The sequence below is a fragment of the Gymnoscopelus braueri genome (genome assembly GCF_963280865.1).
Source record: "Gymnoscopelus braueri genome assembly, chromosome: 10".
NCBI classification, from domain to species: Eukaryota; Metazoa; Chordata; class Actinopteri; order Myctophiformes; family Myctophidae; genus Gymnoscopelus; species Gymnoscopelus braueri.
The window spans coordinates 45,066,662-45,079,872 of record NC_137611.1 but is presented as its reverse complement, the minus strand read 5'-3'; the positions used below and the strand labels follow the sequence as shown (position 1 = coordinate 45,079,872).

At 41.6% G+C, this 13,211-nt stretch overlaps 2 protein-coding genes across 2 annotated transcripts in view; both read right to left on the bottom strand.

Annotated features, from left to right (window-relative positions):
- LOC308093112 (tubulin alpha-1B chain-like) overlaps positions 1 to 13,211 on the bottom strand; it is a gene marked incomplete at its 5' end in the record, with an annotated part of 213,967 nt that overhangs the window by 141,231 nt on the left and 59,525 nt on the right. The gene's annotated exons all lie outside the window — the stretch shown is intronic.
- Positions 4,425 to 7,061, bottom strand: LOC308093612 (beta-1,3-galactosyltransferase 2-like; the record flags this gene model as incomplete). The annotated part of the gene is made up of 4 exons (XM_080439944.1): positions 4,425 to 4,523; positions 4,572 to 5,081; positions 5,114 to 5,423; positions 6,975 to 7,061. 3 exons carry the CDS (start codon positions 7,059 to 7,061, stop codon positions 4,891 to 4,893), a joined length of 588 nt encoding a protein of 195 aa, XP_080296070.1. The 3' UTR covers positions 4,425 to 4,523; positions 4,572 to 4,890.

The following is a 13,211-nucleotide window of genomic DNA, read 5'->3' as shown; positions in this document are numbered from 1 at the left end:
ATATTAAAAGGTTTCAAAAGGGTCTACCATGTTATTTGTAATCATCTGTGAATATACCTGTAATCCTTTCTGGCCCTCGCCGATTCTTGTGTCTTGTTTCTGGATGTCCTTTGCGGTGTCGTCAATTTTTTTTAATTTATTTCTTGTCTGAAATCTTTAAGGTCTGCCATCAGTTCTTTTTTTAATTATTCTTTGAAAGTGCATAACTCACTTTTCAGCTCACTTTTAAGATCCATTATTTCTTTAGTTCTTTAGTCTTACTTCGTCCATTCCGTTGCTTTCCGTGATGTCCCCTCGTATATTTTTAACTGTTTGACTCCTTGTTTGTCTCCTCTCACTCATTACAATTTTTTTAACTGCAATTGAATCTTTTATCTCCAGTATTTTATTGACCGGAGAGGGCTGAAATTTCAAGCAGCCATCTGCTTAGCCATTAGCCAGTCTATTTAAGGACAACTTTAATTCATAGGCATATTCTTTTAAATGCCATAATGAAATAAATCCTATTTTAAACATGTGGCAGTGCTACAAGCTGCTGCAAGCCTGTGTTGTGGAAATTAGATATTTCCTTGGTGAGAGAATGAAGAATTGCAACTAAATGTATTAGATACAATAGCTAATACAATAATGATAATGAAAACACTTAAGTAATGCAATGACAATTGGCCGCGTTTCCCAACGAGATTCGTAGAGATGCTGCGTTGAGATCCTGCGCAGGTTGTACGACGGGTCTAACGTGCGTCCACACAATCTGCGCAGTACCATAGCAGCCACGTAGATTTCAGCTCATGCGCTGCCTACGCAGCCTGCGTAAGAGCCTGGGACCCGGCGAAACCAACGCTCTACCCTCATTAGTAGCAGCTGGTTCTGCCCAACGTGCAATCGCTTCACACGTCCACGGCGTTACGTTTCTGCTAAAACTACATTTGGGAGACAGAATGGCGTATCCTACTCTCCTCCTACTTCTGCGAGAGGCGTAGCCCTGCAGTGCTGTCCTACGAAGCAGTTTGTTACTAGCGCCCTGGGGCGGTAGTAACACCGATCGTAGCGAAATAGATCCATGAAAAGACCGACCGACCACACACACACACACACACACACACACACACACACACACACACACACACACACACACACACATTTAATTTATATATATATATATATATATATATATATATATATATATATATATATATATATATATATATATATATATATATATATGTGTATATATATATATGTATATATATGTATATATGTATATATGTATATATATATATATATATATATATATATGTATATATATATATGTATATGTATATACACACACTCACACACACACACACACACACACACACACACACACACAACGCGGGCAGCTGCGCTGCTTCTAGCCCTGATTCAGAGCGTTAGTGGGTACAGCCACACATCCGTAAAGCGTCCGTCAAGTTTCCGTACGGTGCAGTGCTGTCCTACGAAGCAGTTTGTTACTAGCGCCCTGGGGCGGTAGTAACACCGATCGTAGCGAAATAGATCCATGAAAAGACCGACCGACCACACACACACACACACACACACACACACACACACACACACACACACACACATTTAATTTATATATATATATATATATATATATATATATATATATATATATATATATATATATATATATATATATATATATATATATATATATATATATATATATATGTGTATATATATATATGTATATATATGTATATATGTATATATGTATATGTATATATATATATATATATATATATATGTATATATATATATGTATATGTATATACACACACTCACACACACACACACACACACACACACACACAACGCGGGCAGCTGCGCTGCTTCTAGCCCTGATTCAGAGCGTTAGTGGGTACAGCCACACATCCGTAAAGCGTCCGTCAAGTTTCCGTACGGTCGCCGGAAGTCCCATCCACTCCCATGTTAAGTTTAAAACCGGAAGTACCGTTCCGTTTTTTTTTTTAACATGGGAGTGGATGGGACCTCCGGCGTCCGTACGGCAACTTGACGGACGCTTTACGGACATGTGTGGCTGTAGTTCACTAACGCTCTGAACCAGGGCTTCGTCCTCTATATGCATGAACCCGAAGTTTACAAATTGTACTCTCACGGATGATCCGATCGTCTGATAAAAATATTAAGCATATGCCAAGTTAACTAAAGGTATATAAATGATGCTGAGCTAAACATGTTTACTTAATTTCGAAGTTTTATAGTTAAACGTTATGATGAAAGTCCCCAGTTCCTCTCACAAAGTGACAGCTGTTGCGCTCGCCATGTTTATGAATGGTTAAAACATCTTTTGAAACTAGCAGATCTACAAGCTCACAACGCTTCACAAGCTTGTAGATTTGCTATTTTCAAAAGATTTTAATACATATTAATTTTGGGAAATGGGACATTCTGCATTCCTTTTGGTATTTTAAGTATATTTAATTTACTTGCATAATGGGGACACTTTAGTGTTTTATTTAACTTGCAGATGTCAACTCACCACTGTAATTTCATTCATAAATATATTATTCAAAAGTTGTATTTGGAGTGGACTGCTTCAGGACATCTGACAGTTGGCTCTGGTATTTTTATGATCCATTTCACTTTCGCAAAGGGTGTTTAAACTGCAGTGTAGCGTATGACAGCCCTACGTAGTTTACGTCGGCCTTACGTAGACTTCGTCCAGGAGGTCTTTACGTCTATGCTGTCTCGCGAATGTAGTTTTAGCACACACGTAATGAGAACCTGCGACGATGGTGCCTCCTGAAGCCAGTTTAGATACCACGTAGAGCACACACAGCTGCTACTAATGAAGATAGATCGTGGCGGGGTTGCTACTGCGCAGGTGCGTGGAGGCTCTCACGCAGCTTCTAGGCTGCGTCTGAGCTCAAAGTCGTTTGGGAAACCTGGCCAATCTCAATTGCAATTGCAGAGGAAGGGTAGTGCATGCACATCAAGTGCCCAGGTGCAGTACACCACTGGGTTTAGGCATAGTTTTACTGAGGTTACGTTTAGGAATACCAGGTGAATACCATCGGATTTCCCCCAGGGGCGACTGTGTTTTGAGGCGAGCGTTTTGGTATTCCCCAGAAGTAGTCGAATCAGTTTGTTTTGGGAGGTCTGAAGCTTAGTTTTTAGTGACATTGAGATGTTGGAGAACCAAGAGGTGCAAACATAGTAAAAGTGGCATTGAATGAGGGCTCAGACAAGAGCACTTTTGTTGACAAAAGAGAAAATTCTGCCCAGAAATCGTGTTATTTGATTGACTTTTTTGATCACCTTTATGCAATTATTAATGTTCTATTTACTTTTGATCCTATAAGTTTGTTGTCAAGAATAATGTCCAGCCCAAACAGGTAACCTCTTCTTTGCTTGAGATTACTATATTGTCAACTCTGACCTTGAAATCATTTGCATTTACATTACTAAGGGAATGTTTGGACCCAAAAAGAATGGATTCTGTCTTACCAAGGTGTAATGACAGTTTGTTATCAGAAAGCCAAGTACGGATCTGACTGGGTTCAGATCTGAGAGCTTCCACAACTTGTATTTTGTCCTCGCCCGAGACCAGGATTGCTGAGTCATTTTTAGATAGATAGATAGATAATTGTATTTCCGTGTCCTGCACACAATAAGACCATCTTGGGTTTATAAGACACCATTTTAAGCTTACAGCATGTTTACAATATATTCACATAATACATTCAATTACATCTCAGAATTACACAGAGTGTTTTGTCTTTTCTCCCAAGCTTGACAAATAGAATCTGCCACAACAAAAGCTCCTTTAACAAAACATATACATATACTGTAACACAGTTTTTCATTATCATCTAACTCAAGGAAATAACCACATAATACCTCTCTTATATCATCATATTTAGAGCAATAAAAAGTGAACCACATTTTCAATTTCACCAAGTTCACAAAACAAACAGTTTCATCAGCAAACAAGAACTTGCAGGTACAGGCTGCTTTCATTCACTGCTTTAATATCACTAGGCCAGCCCTAGTGATATTAAAGCCTCACTGGGTAAATTTTTGGGCGGTGAAACCGCCCCTATAAGTGAGGTTTGGATATTTGTACAACAAATCCTGCGCTGTGATTGGCCAAAAATGTACCCCGCCTAACCCTGCACCGTGATTGGCCAATCACAGTCTATTCAGGACTGTGATTGGCCAGTGTCACATGACACATGTGCATAGCCCTATATAAGAAACCATAACTTTAAAAAAACCAAAAATTAGTTTTTTTTATGGTTTCTTCCATCATAAAGAGTGTTTCAATAAATGTATTTTTTTTTTTTACATGATTGGTTGACTCCATTCAGTATTGTGATTAGCTAGCAAGACACCGCCCACTTCACACAGGGTGTGATTTTTTTTTAATGAATACATTTTAATTTTGTCCAATCTGTATGGTTTAGTATGTTAATACAACATAACTTATATAATTGGGGTGGTTGTATTTTGTCTCCCTGCTCTTCTATTGAGACATTTAGATTGTGTCAAAGGTTATGTCTCACCTAAACACAGGATCTGACACAAATTTTGACCTGATGGTCAAGATTCAATGTATACCCTCAGCAAGCAGGCCGGCTCTTTTAGCTCAATCAATGGTAAAAAAAATCCAGCACTTGCGAATGAAACCAGTTGAAATCCAGGGTAGAAGAGGAAAGTTACACAGTGCTGCTTAACTAAACAACTTTTGTGTATATGGTGAGCTCACCATATCCGCTCCTGCAACTTACCAGCAAAAAATCATAATCTTAATAAAATCAAATTTTAATAATTGCGCCCACGGTACACATCATAACCACGGTGAAGCAGTTATTGTCCCCAGTCCTAGGCGTTGATACAGATGTTGTTCTGCAGGTCGTGCCAGTACTTGAGCAGCTCACTGGGTTGAAACCCGTGGGACGTGATGAGGTTGCTGTACTTGCAGCTGGAGTATTGCACTCGCCAGTGGTTGAACAGGAACTCGTTGGGCGGCATTGTGGGCTCGATCCGTAGCTCGGCCAGGCAGATCCCCACGTACACATCGAGCCGAAGGTGGGGTACTCATCACCCGGGTACAGCTCCGTGGACATGTAATTCTTATCGTTTTTGTCTCGGGTCGGTGATTCGCCTCTCAAGATACATCCTGTGTAGTAGTTCTTAGGATTAGGATTCAGTTCGGGTCTGAGCAGCTTGTGGATGAGGTAATTGGTGTTGACAAACATGTCACCGTCAGTTTTCATTACAAATCTGGCCTGTGGACAATGCATGGCCACCCAGTTCATCCCCATCAGTGTCTTTATAGTCAGGTTGTAGTAGGTATCGAAGAACTCCTGCTGAATGATATCGTGGTGCCTCTGGCTCTCGGACTCCAAGTTCATCTGATGTAGGCGCCAGGGATTCCGTTAGCCGGTATTTACCGGCCATTGACCGGTAAAATGTTTAATTGGCCGGTAAATATAAACACCACCGGCCACCGTGCCCGGTTGGGAAAATGCTGTTATTAGGCTATTTTATCATTTAAGCCTATTATTAATATTATTATTTGCATAAAGTAGTTGGCTACAACCGTTACAATCATAATCATTTAAAGTTTATATCATGTTCTGACTGTGTGGTTTAATTCCGACAGCCTGCTCGGCTGCTGCTGCGCGCTGCAGTTATAGAATAGCCTATTCGTTGTACGATGGTGTCGCGCGTTGAAAATATCAGAGCTACAAGCTCACAGCACGTCTCAACGCGCCGCGTTGTGAGCTTGTATGTCTGCTATTTTTGATACGCCACAACACCGCTAAAAAGAGACACAGCTGTGTCTCCTCCTGATCAGCGCTGAGTAGGGTGGCTCGCTCGGGTGTTGATAAACAGAACCGGGATTTTCCGAGGTGATAGAATCTGAACCAAACCAGACCCAATTGTCGATAAAGGGACCCGTCCCGTCCCGAACACGTGTGGGTCGTGGATATTATGCAAGCACAGTTACTGTCTGTCTGCAATGGATAAAGTGGTGAAAGTTTGTGAAAGCAACTATAAAGGCAAGTAATCAACCTCGCGCAAGGCCACATATATCATGACATATATAATTAACGTTAACAAAACAACTACTTTTGCATATCAAGGTTGAATGAGAATCGATGTAAAGCCCAAAATATATATTAATTTGTTTATACTGTGCGACGGTGTTGCGCAGGGAAACCACAGCCCGCAGGGTAATTAGGACTCGTCCCAAAACACCCTCGCCCCCATTTTTCAGGCGGACCAGCGGTTCTTGTATTCTTGTATTTGTTTTACTGAGGATAAGGGTAGAAATAGGTTTAGGATTAGGTATAGTTTTACTGAGGTTAAGATTAGGAATAAGGTTAGGGTTAGGTTAGGCATAGTTTACTGATATGTTTAGGAATACCAGGCGAATACCGCCGTATTTTCCCCGGGGCGACTGTGTTTTGGGGCGAGCGTTTTGGTATTCGTCACGCAGCAGTTCACTCATGCCCACTTTATTCATTTCATTTTTGGCAAGCGACATCTCTGCATGATATAGACTATAATAGATCATATCATTTAGTTATCTATAAAAACAGGAACAGGTTGCATCTGTGATAAAGTGGAAAGAAGCGCAGCTCTAACGTAACGAGGTGTAATGAGCCCAATCAGTTGGGTGCATGTATGCAGTGCAAACACGCATGTGACGTTAATTATAATATGGCCGGTAAATGTATTCTTTGGCCGGTAAAATATAATCCTGCCGGCCATGGTGGCCGGCCCCAAAAATGCCTAGCGGAAGGCGCCCCAGCTCGCCTTTAATCTTCCCCAGCAGGAACAGCCTGATGATTCCTAGGCCTGGAGCGAGGCTCTCATTGCCCCACGTCTGCCGTATTGCGGGTGGTTATCAGCAACACCAGGAATGGTTGTGCTTTCCCCTCTGGACATTTGTTTGCCTCGTTAATGATGTAGGGGTATGGCCCGGGGGACAGCATGCCACTTGGGCCGCCCTCTTTACTTTGGATGGCTTTAGTCATCCGCATCTTGCCAGAATCCGATGTTATTATAATGTTCCACGGGAAGCTCTCTCCACCACGGCCGATGGATCAGAAAGACCATGACCCCCAGGAGCAAGAGGAGATACAGGAGTCCAGCGATATGCGGACGGCAGTGGCGTGTCCTCCACTGCATGGCGTCCAGCGGCTCTGTGGGACCAGTCACATTGGTCAGGGAAGTTGCAAGCAGCTTCTCACAGCTGCATAAAGCGTGGAGGTAAATGACGGCAGTTCTCTAGTCTAGAGATCTATCTAATTCTGCTAGTTGTGAATGTACCCTCCTATGATAGGAAGGTCCTCTATTATGGGCGGTGAGTTATGATTCAGTTTAATCTCTCTGTAAGCAAGCAGCAAGCAAGCCACATTTTTGTGGCATAGCAGGAGAATGAATTTAACCCCTTGTTAGAGCCACATCTGGTGATCAAGGCATTATCACACGACAAGTTATGTTTATTACGTTTGTTAAATACATAATAGACCTATATCGAACCTTCCATTTCTCTCTAAAATCCTTGAGAAAGCAGTCGCCAAGCAGTTATGTGACTTTTTACATAACAATAAGCTATTTGAAGCTTTTCAGTCAGGATTCAGAGCACACCATAGCACTGAGACGGCATTGGTGAAGGTCACAAATGACCTCCTGATTGCATCCGATAACAACCTTCTCTCTGTACTGGTTTTGTTGGACCTCAGTGCTGCATTTGATACTATTGATCACCATATTTTGTTAGAGGCTAGAGCATTTGGTTGGCATTAAGGGTGCTGCATTGAACTGGTTTGAGTCCTATCTGTCTGACAGATTTCAATTTGTAAACGTTAACGATACACCCTCATTACGCGAAAAGGTTAAATACGGAGTCCCACAAGGCTCTGTACTTGGACCAATACTATTTACTCTATATATGCTTCCTTTAGGTGAGATAATTAGGAAACACTCTATAAATTTCCACTGTTATGCAGATGATACACAATTATATCTATCGATGAAGCCAGATGAAACAGATCAACTGGCTAAACTTCAAGCATGTCTTATAGACATCAAGAGTTGGATGACCCGTAATTACCTACTCCTCAACTCGGACAAAACTGAAGTTATTGTACTTGGCCCTAAGCACCTCAGAGATAAACTAGCCGATAAGAATTTTAACCTAGATGGTATTACCTTGACCTCCAGGGCCACTGTAAATAATCTGGGAGTCACGTTTGACCAAGATATGTCCTTTCAGTCCCACATAAAACAAATTTCAAGAAATGCCTTTTTTCACCTGCGTAATATTGCAAAAGTTAGGCACATTCTGTCCCAAAATGATGCAGAAAAACTTGTCCACGCATTTGTTACCTCTAGGCTGGACTATTGCAACGCTTTATTATCAGGCTGCCCAAGTAAGTCCCTAAATAGCCTGCAGCTAGTCCAAAACATACTGACAGGAACCAGAAGAAGAGATCATATCACTCCTTCATTGGCCTCTTTGCACTGGCTCCCGGTTAAATACAGAATAGAGTTTAAAGTTCTCCTCCTCACATACAAGGCTCTCAATGGACAGGCACCAGTATATCTCAAAGAACTCATCGAGCCCTATAAACCAGCCAGAACACCATTGCGTCCACAGTATGAAAAAATGCTTACAGCTCCAAGAAACCCCCAAAAAATTAGAACAGGAGGTAGAGCATTTAAGTTTCAGGCACCTCAGCTGTGGAACCTTCTCCCAGTCTCAGTCCGTGAAGCACACTCTGTAAATTTAAGACTAGACTAAAAACCTTTCTCTATGATAAAGCCTATAGCCGAAGTGTATAGACTCAGTCACCCTATAGTCATCCTCTCCCCCCACCCCCCCCCCTTTCCTCTCTCCTCTCATCCTCTCTTTTCTCGTCCTCCCTTTGGTTGTGTGGGTTTGTGTCCCATTGGTACAATCGTAATTAACCCTGTACGGATTCACGCTCTAGTAAGGCCTGCCACTAATTCTACAACCGGGGACCTGCTCCCCGGAGCTTCTTTTATTTCCCACGTCGCAGGTCCATGGACCCCCAGCTGCGGCTCAATACTGTGACTGCGGACCGGGCCTCTCCATGGAGCACGACCGTGGATTTCTACTACATTACACTATACCACTACACTATACTGTATATTATCTTAACATTATTTTATTATACCATTATATACTGCATACACACTATTGCTGTACTATATTATATTATCATATACTATCTTACACTATTATATTTGCTGCTATTGTTATTGTTACTTCTTGTACTGTATCTCTTTCTGTCTCTCCTCTGTCTGTCTCTCCCTCTCTCTCTCTTCTTTCCCCCGACACGGTCGAGGCAGAAGGCCGCCACCCTAGAGCCTAGGGTCTGCCTGACGTTTCTTCCAGTTAAGAGGGAGTTTTTCGTTGCCACTGTCGCAAAATTGCTTGCTCAGGGTTGGATGTCGGGTCTCTTCTCTACATGTAAAGTGTCTTGAGACAACTTGTTGTGATTTGACACTTTAATAAAATTGAATTGAATTGAATAAGACAGTACTGGTCACCAGGCCGGCTGGTATCAATGGGCTAGTGGGGCTAAGCCCCCCCTATCTTATGGAATAAAGATGAGAAATTATTATAAACATATTTTGGAAGAGATTGTTGTATATGCTGGTGGAACCTGGAGCAGCAACAGCATCAAACAGTTACAAGAAAAAAACAAAATATGTAAAAATGGCCTGATTTCTTTTAGCCCAAATCAGCTTCCATTGGCTTTCATTGAGTTGAGTGATTGACAGCTGACATGACACGTCTGCTTGATTTACTCACCATTGGGGCTAATATATTTTAGCCCCAAGCTCCCTCCTCACTGGCTTTTGACCAATGACAGAAAGGTGTACCTTTCTGTGCTTTGTTCTGGGAAAGTGAAGGAGGATTAACAGGCAGGCACACTAGTATTCAAATGGTTTGTAGATTATTTACTTTCTACTCCGTCTCCAGAAAGGTATTGTGGATTTGCTTCATTTATCTGACAAAGTTAAGAAACATGATTGCTGCTTTAATCACATTGGAAGTGGCTCAAGCTGTTTGGGGAAAGTTAACATCGCTAGCTGTGTGTGTGTGTGTGTGTGTGTGTGTGTGTGTGTGTGTGTGTGTGTGTGTGTGTGTGTGTGTGTGTGTGTGTGTGAGAGAGTGTGAGTGTGAGTGTGAGTGTGAGTGTGTGTGTGTGTGTGTGTGTGTGTGTGTGTGTGTGTGTGTGTGTGTGTGTGTCACAGTCAGGGGTCATCACCATGGCAGCTTGTGATGGACATTTTCATTAATATTTCATTTTTGCCACGGACATGCAAAGTAATCATCTTACCAAAAACACAGTGACCTAGCCCTAAATGTGTCATAGGGTCTATTCCAATGTGCTGCACATTTTAAAACAATAGTATGTCTGCATTAACTACTGAGCCACTTAACGACCAACAAATTAAATCCTAATTATTTTGGATAATAATAATTGAGTCTCACCAGTACAGACAGTGCTTCAACCTCAAAAGGGCCACTTTAGCTGCAAAGGTGAGTGTTTGCGTATTACAGTATACATCATATGGCTAATATAGAGATTGCTGGCTTTTCAAAAGACAGTGTTACTTGAGGACAGAAGGAGATCAAGTTCTACCAGCTAAACCATTTGTTTGGTTTGGCAAATATGGTAGCTAGTGGATTCCATTAAGGTGATCAGGTATTCTCTGTTGATGAGAAAGTCCAAGGCATGCACATGTAACAACGGAAAAAGACACACCCTACAAACTACACTTGATTTGTTTTTATTTATTTATTTATTATTTATTATTATTATTAATTAAATGTTAAATGCTTCTCACGGAAACGTCAAGGATAAAATAACAATGGAACACTGGAACAAGGAAACTTGAGACACAAAAAAGATATGTACATGATGAGTGATTAATGAAGGGCATGCCAGGATTTTAATTGATTGCAGTGTCACAATAGTTTGGCACCTAACTTTGATCAGACGTGAGCTAACTTTTAGGTTTGAGGAGGTCTTAGGCTGTGGATGGAGGGTTACCATGGATTATGATTGTGGAGTGTTATTATACGTAGTTACGGGGCCAGAGCTCAGCTCTGGACCTGTTTTAAGATTGGCAGTATTCTTCTGTTTCTGCCACTTTTCGCAGTTCTGGGTGAACCGTGCTGTCGCTTTTTACGAAACTCGGCCATATGGTAGATGGTCATGAAAAACGATCAAGAAATAATTCTCACAATCTTTCGTCAAAAGGTGGCGCTATAGCACTCAATTGAAAATGCCAACTTTGAACAGGTACAGGCCCTGTTTGACCTACAGCCATGAAACTTCGATACACACATGCAGCTCTTCATGCCCGACAACTTTCGTGGTCTGACTTTTGACCTCTGACCTTTAGATCGCCCACCATTTTGAATTATATGAAAAACAGTCATTGGCTCATAACTTCTGCATTTTTTCACTTATGGAAAATCCGCTGCTTTCGTTTTGTCGGCAAAAGTCCTAAGTTCATGTGTAAAATGTTTCGTGCAGATTACTCAAAAATCCCAGGAGGAGATAGGTTTTAACTATTGCAGTTTAATGAAAAGTATTCATCTGCCCCTAACACATACATGCAAGACTCACATTTCTTTGAAACTTTGCAGTAATGTAGAGGTCATTCCAAATATCACTGAAACCAATCTTACTCCAATTGGCCAAAGGGGGGCGCTATAGCAATTTTTTTTAAATGCTAACTTTAAACAGGCATAAATCATGCCCCGTATCGCCGAAAGTCGTGAAACATGCTTCCACTTGTGCCTTGACTCATGAGGAACACATCTATCACCAGTAAGCTCCGCCCTTAGATTGTCCTCAATTCTGAGCAGTTTGAAAAACACTTCAACCTTGTTTTGCCTGTATCATCTGTTTGAGCTGCTTATTCACCAGTTCAGGTCTGTCGGTCCAATGGTTTCTCACTTAAGCGTCTGCCTGACAACCGCAAAGTCGCCAGTTCAAGGCTCACTTGATGCAGACTTTTGCATGTACTGCAGAGAGTTGCATTGCGCACAACATGATTGTGTCAATTAATGCATGTGCAATTGTTAAAGATAACCTGAAATGCTTATTTGAGAGTATGTTTTTTCAATGTATGACATACTTCATTCTGAAAATAGCCGATCTATAATCTCACAACTTTGCCCTGTGTCCGTCCGTCTGTCCGTCTGTCCGTCTGTCCGTCTGTCCGTCTGTCGGTCAGCAGCTAATCTCTGCATGGCACCGTTGGCCCGGTCACTGCGAAACTGTGCACACACACTCAGTATCTCTATAGTCATGTGATCAACATGGATCTACCCAATTTCCCATATTCCATCCTGATTGCCTAAGATTGGCTTCCAAAGTTTGCAGGCTTGGTTCGTTTTGAACAAAATGCCTCAAATCATGAAAGCAGCATGCAATTTCTGTGAAATATTGCGCGTACATTCCCACTAGGCCGGGGAAGAAATGCCATTTTCAAATCAGCTTCATGGTGGCGCTATAACATGTCCGTGTCACGTTTTTACCTATAACTGCACCGATCTGTGTGAAACTTTGCACGCACACTCTATAGAGGCCAAGGAAAAACCTTTGCCCTGCATTTTTTGGAACCCCTGTTTTGTTGTGGGTACTTGTGTTGTTGTGGAGCATTTCCTATAACAAAGTATAGATAGCCTACACCCTACAGTAGTGTCATTGCTGTAACTTGGTATCTGGAATGTGATGCTGTTGCTGCAGGGTGAACTATGGGTATCATATAGTATAATGGATGTCTTTTAGCCGCCCCACCCAAAATCACCGCCAGCCGCTACTGAAACTATGCATATGATAAAGAACTCACACACAACAAAGCGATGACAGCGTTCAACGTTCGCATGATAGAAACAGAAGCAGAACATGACCTGAGGACTGAAATGAGACGATGCCTCAGTGTCCAATGAAAAGCTTTTATAGTACACATCTGTTATCAAGAGGATACAATCGTTGCTGTCAGTCAGAAACCTCTTATCTCCATATTTTATATGTCCTACACTTCATCATACTACAGTGTCGTTCAAAAGTAGCAAAAATAGCGAATCTACAAGCTCTTGTAGATTGGCTATTTTAGCTACTTTTGATTTAGTT